This window comes from Penaeus monodon, chromosome 44 (genome assembly GCF_015228065.2).
Source record: "Penaeus monodon isolate SGIC_2016 chromosome 44, NSTDA_Pmon_1, whole genome shotgun sequence".
Lineage (NCBI taxonomy): Eukaryota > Metazoa > Arthropoda > Malacostraca > Decapoda > Penaeidae > Penaeus > Penaeus monodon.
In genome coordinates, this window is record NC_051429.1 from 4,771,420 (window position 1) to 4,776,419 (window position 5,000).

At 33.5% G+C, this 5,000-nt stretch overlaps 1 protein-coding gene across 1 annotated transcript in view; it reads left to right on the forward strand.

Annotated features, from left to right (window-relative positions):
* Positions 1-5,000, forward strand: part of LOC119568497 (zinc finger protein OZF-like) — a 15,934-nt gene that overhangs the window by 10,735 nt on the left and 199 nt on the right. The window contains exon 2 of the mRNA XM_037917034.1: positions 3,107-5,000. This exon is cut by the window's right edge and continues 199 nt beyond it. Coding sequence (XP_037772962.1) covers positions 3,114-4,499 — 1,386 coding nt within the window. The 5' untranslated portion in view covers positions 3,107-3,113 and the 3' untranslated portion in view covers positions 4,500-5,000. The remainder of the gene's footprint in view (positions 1-3,106) is intronic.

Below are 5,000 nucleotides of genomic sequence, written 5' to 3' on the forward strand. Positions count from 1 at the left end.
GTTGACTCTTAGAATATAAAAAATTTACTAACTTGAATCACAACTTACATTTCCTTAAAAAAATAAGTCACAAATAGAATAAATATATATATACTTCCTTATATAAAATACAAGAAGTTTTCCTCCTGTAATCTTTGAATCTAAAATCATGCTAGAAGTTCAGAACACTCGGTATAAAGCAGCAATGCACTTCCACATCTGTGACTTTTTATTGATGAGTGTAGGAGCAATCTTCTTTGAACACTGTGACATTCGTGCCATCTTTCCTAAGCCCCCTGTTCAATGAACAGCAGTGCATGTGGATAACTCTATGGAGACAAACACAAGTCATAAGACTCAAACTTGAGTTAAACTGACAACTACATATTAAGATAACATATACAACACAATCAGAAAAGATAACTTATAATGTCTAAGATGCTCTGGCTTAATGGCTTTATCCTTTGTTATGTCTCTCATGTGCCTTATAGATTTACCTTTCAAAGCAAAGGCCTATTACATATCTCACAGCAGTATGGCTTCCTCTTTTGTAAGTGTACGCTTATATGTCCTGACTAGACTAATGTCTGTGAGAACCCTTATTGCAAAACTTCACAGCTGTATGGCTTCTCCTTCGTAATGTACGCTCATATGTTGTATTTGGTTAGAGATATTTGAAAGTGTTTATTGCAAATCTCAACAGCTGATATGGTGTTCCTCCTGTGTATGTGAAGATCTCCATGTGGTTTCTTCGGACCACGCTCTGTGTATGAGAATGTCTTAATTACCAATCTCGTGCGCTTGGTATTAGGGGCTTCTCTTTTGTTTTGGTACTCTCGATGTTGATTACTAGAAGCTAAATTTTTGTGAGACATTTTTTATTACAAGTATGCTCACTATCTGTTATTGTTTCTCTTTTGTATGCACTCTCATATTCCTTACTACATGGCTTTGCAAATAGATAGGGCCTTATTGCGAAATTTCACATGTGTAGTATCTTGTGCTCTCTTTCCTTATGCCTTCCTCATTATGTATCCTCTAGACTTACCTTTTACTAGAAGTCTGAAGTGCCTTGTGTTGCAACGTGTCTCACAGCAGTAGGGTTTTCTCCTTTGTGTGTAACTCTGATGTGCCTACTATGTTTTGTAAAAGCGCTCAGAGAATGCCTTATTGCAAATCTCACAGCTGTATGGCTTCTCCTTTGTATGTGTTTCTCATGTGCCCTCAACAGATTCATTTTTCCATGAAATGTATTGTTGCAAATCTTCAGATTGTATGGGCTTACCCTTGGTGTGAACTCTAATGGGCGCTAATAATTTTACCTCTCTCCAGAGAAGGCTTATTTCAAATCTCACATCTGTTGCTTCTCCTTTGTATGTGTCCTCATGTTACCTCAACAGATTCTTTACAACGAGAAATGCATTGTTGCAAAATCTCGCAGATCTCCGGTGCCTTTCTAGATCACTTTTGGAATGGGAGTGTCTTATTGAAATATCAAGTTGTATGGCTTTCTCCTTTGTTTGGCTCTCATGTGAATCCTGATGTGACTCTCTTTAAGACACTTCCTTGCCACAACACCTGACATGTCAACAACATTTCCTTGTGGATTTCCATTTTAGGTTGTTGTATCCATCCTTCGATCTCCCTCGCTACGATCACTTTGAACCCCGTCTGATGTAACACGTACTTCTTCCACGTCCTTAGCCCCCAATGACACTTTTAACATGTCCATTACAATCCTGAACCAAGTTACATAAGTTCTTTTGCATGTGCCTCATGTCCTAGATCAGAAGGTTATTGAAAGAAATGAGCTGTTCATGTATTAAATTCATGTGGTTACACACCTATGCATGTGGGTCGCGCTTCATCTCCATAGCTCTAGGAATGCTGCCGTGCTGTTAATTCCCGGCCACTGTATCTTCGTGACATCTTCGCTGAGCTCTCTTTGAACACTGACTCCTGTGCCAACTATTTCCTTGCCTGTGAGTGGGGCTGCAAGGCATCGCGTCGCCGAGAAAACGCCATAACTCACGCACCCTGTAAATGGAAAATAGGACAAAAAATACCTGTCAACATTAACATCACTAGACCTGCAAAAAAATTAATCTTAAACACATATACATAACTAAACGCATATAACAATATTTCTACAATGCATATATATAGATATAAATATATATATATATATATCTCTATAAAAAATACTATAGATAATAGATATATATATATATATAACATTCATATATCATTATATATATACAGATATACAACATATATAAATATATACTCTTTGATATATCTATTTATATATATTAGATATATCTATATATATATATATATATATTAATATATATATAAGATAGATAGATAGATAGATAGATATAGATAAATTTAGTCTGATATCATTATATATATAGATAATGTAAGATATATGTATATATATTATATATATATATATATATAATATCTAGATATATATATTATATTATCCACCTATTGATATTGAATGTATAGATATATATGGTATTTATAATGATAAATATCTATATTCATATTGCTGTATATTTACATTTTCTATATAAATATAGATAGATGATAGATAGATAGATAGATGATAATATAAGCATATTTTCATAATTCCACATTAAAGTATTTCCAAAGATGTATATTCATTTATATATATATATATATATATATATATATATATATATTAATATAATATTTTTTGTAATTTAATAATATATTATTAATGTGGAATTATGAAAATATGCTTAATATTCATCTATCTATCTATCTATCTATCTATCTATCTATATTTATATAGAAAAATGTAAATATACAGCAATATGAATATATATATTTATTCATTTATAAATACATATATATTTATTCATTCATCAATAGGTGTATATATATATATATATATATATATATATATTATATATATATATATTTTATATATATATATATATATATATATATATATATATATATATATATATATATATATATGCATTTGTCTAAATATATGTATATATGCGTTTAGTTATGTATATGTGTTTAAGATTAATTTTTTTGCAGTGATGTTAATGTTGACAGTTATTTTTGTTCTATTTTCCATTTACAGGGTGATTATGAGTTTTCTCGGCGACGCGATGCCTTCAGCCCCACTCACAGGCAAGGAAATAGTTGGCACAGGAGTCAGTGTCAAAGAAGAGCTCAGCGAAGATGTCACCGAAGATACATGCCTGGAAATTAAAGAGGAGCTGCTTGATTATGGAGATGAAGCGAGAAATGATGTGTGTAACATGAATTTAATACATGAAAGTCATTTCTTTCATAACCTTCCTGATCTAAGACATGAGGCACATGCAAAAGACTTATGTAACTTGGTTCAGGATTGTAATGACATGTTAAAAGTGTCATTTGGGGCTAAGGACTGTGGGAAGACGTGTTCATCAGATGGGGTTCAAGTGATGTACGAGGGAAGACTGAAGGAGGATACACAACTAAAATTGGAATCCACAAGGAAATGTTTTGCATGTCAGGTGTGTGGCAAGGAATTGTCTAAAGAGAGTCACATCAGGATTCACATGAGAGTCCACACAAAGGAGAAGCCATACAACTTTGATATTTACAATAAGACACTCCCATCCAAAAGTGATCTAGAAAGGCACGAGATCTGCGAGATTTGCAACAATGCATTCTCGTGTAAAAAGAATCTGTTGAGGTACATGAGGACACATACAAAGGAGAAGCCATACAGATGTGAGATTTGCAATAAGGCCTTCTCTGAGAGAGGTAACTTATTAGCGCACATTAGAGTTCACACCAAGGGTAAGCCATACAACTGCAAGATTTGCAACAATACATTCTCATGGAAAAAGAATCTGTTGAGGCACATGAGAACACATACAAAGGAGAAGCCATACAGCTGTGAGATTTGCAATAAGGCCTTCTCTGAGAGAGGTAACCTAGTAGCGCACATTAGAGTACACACCAAGGAGAAACCATACTGCTGTGAGATTTGCAACAAGGCCTTCTCATATAAAGGTAGTCTAGAGATTCATATGAGAAGGCATAGAAAGGAGAAGACATACATATGTGAAATTTGCAATAAGGCCTTCTATTTGAAAAGCCATGTAGTAAGGCATATGAGAGTGCATACAAAAGAGAAACCATACAGCTGTGAGATTTGTAATAAAAAATTCTCACAAAAATCTGTTCTAGTAATCCACATGAGAGTACACACAAAAGAGAAGCCATACAGCTGTGAGATTTGTAATAAACACTTCTCAAATATATCTAACCAAATACAACATATGAGAGTACATACGAAGGAGAAGCCAGACAGCTGTGAGTTTTGCAATAAGGGTTTCTCACAGACATCTAGTCTAGTCAGACATATAAGAGTACATACAAAAGAGAAGCCATACTGCTGTGAGATATGTAATAAGGCCTTTGCTTTGAAAGGTAATTTAGTAAGGCACATGAGAGTACATACAAAGGATAAGCCATAAGCCAGATGCATCTTAGACATTAAAAGTTATCTTTTTCTGATTTGTGTTGTATATGTTATTCTTAATATGTAGTTTTGTCAAGTTTTATCAAGTTTTAGTCGTTATGACTTGTGTTTAGTCTCCATAGAGTTTATCCACATGCACTGCTGTCATTGACCAGGGGTGATTAGAAAGATGGCCACGAATGTCCACAGTCTTCAAAGAAGATGCTCCTCCCCCTCATCAATAAAGTCACAGATGTGAAAGGCATTGGCTGATTTATACACGAGTGTTCTGACTTATAGCATGATTTTAGATCAAGATTACAGGAGGAAACTTTTTGTATTTTATATAAGGCAGTATATATATATTTTATTCTATTTACTTATTTTTTTAAGGAAATGTAAGTTGATTCAAGTTAGTAATTTTTATATCTAAGAGTCAACATGCACAAACACACACAGATATTTCCATCTGTGTATCTGTTTATCTGTGTATGTCATGAAATATATTCATCGGCAA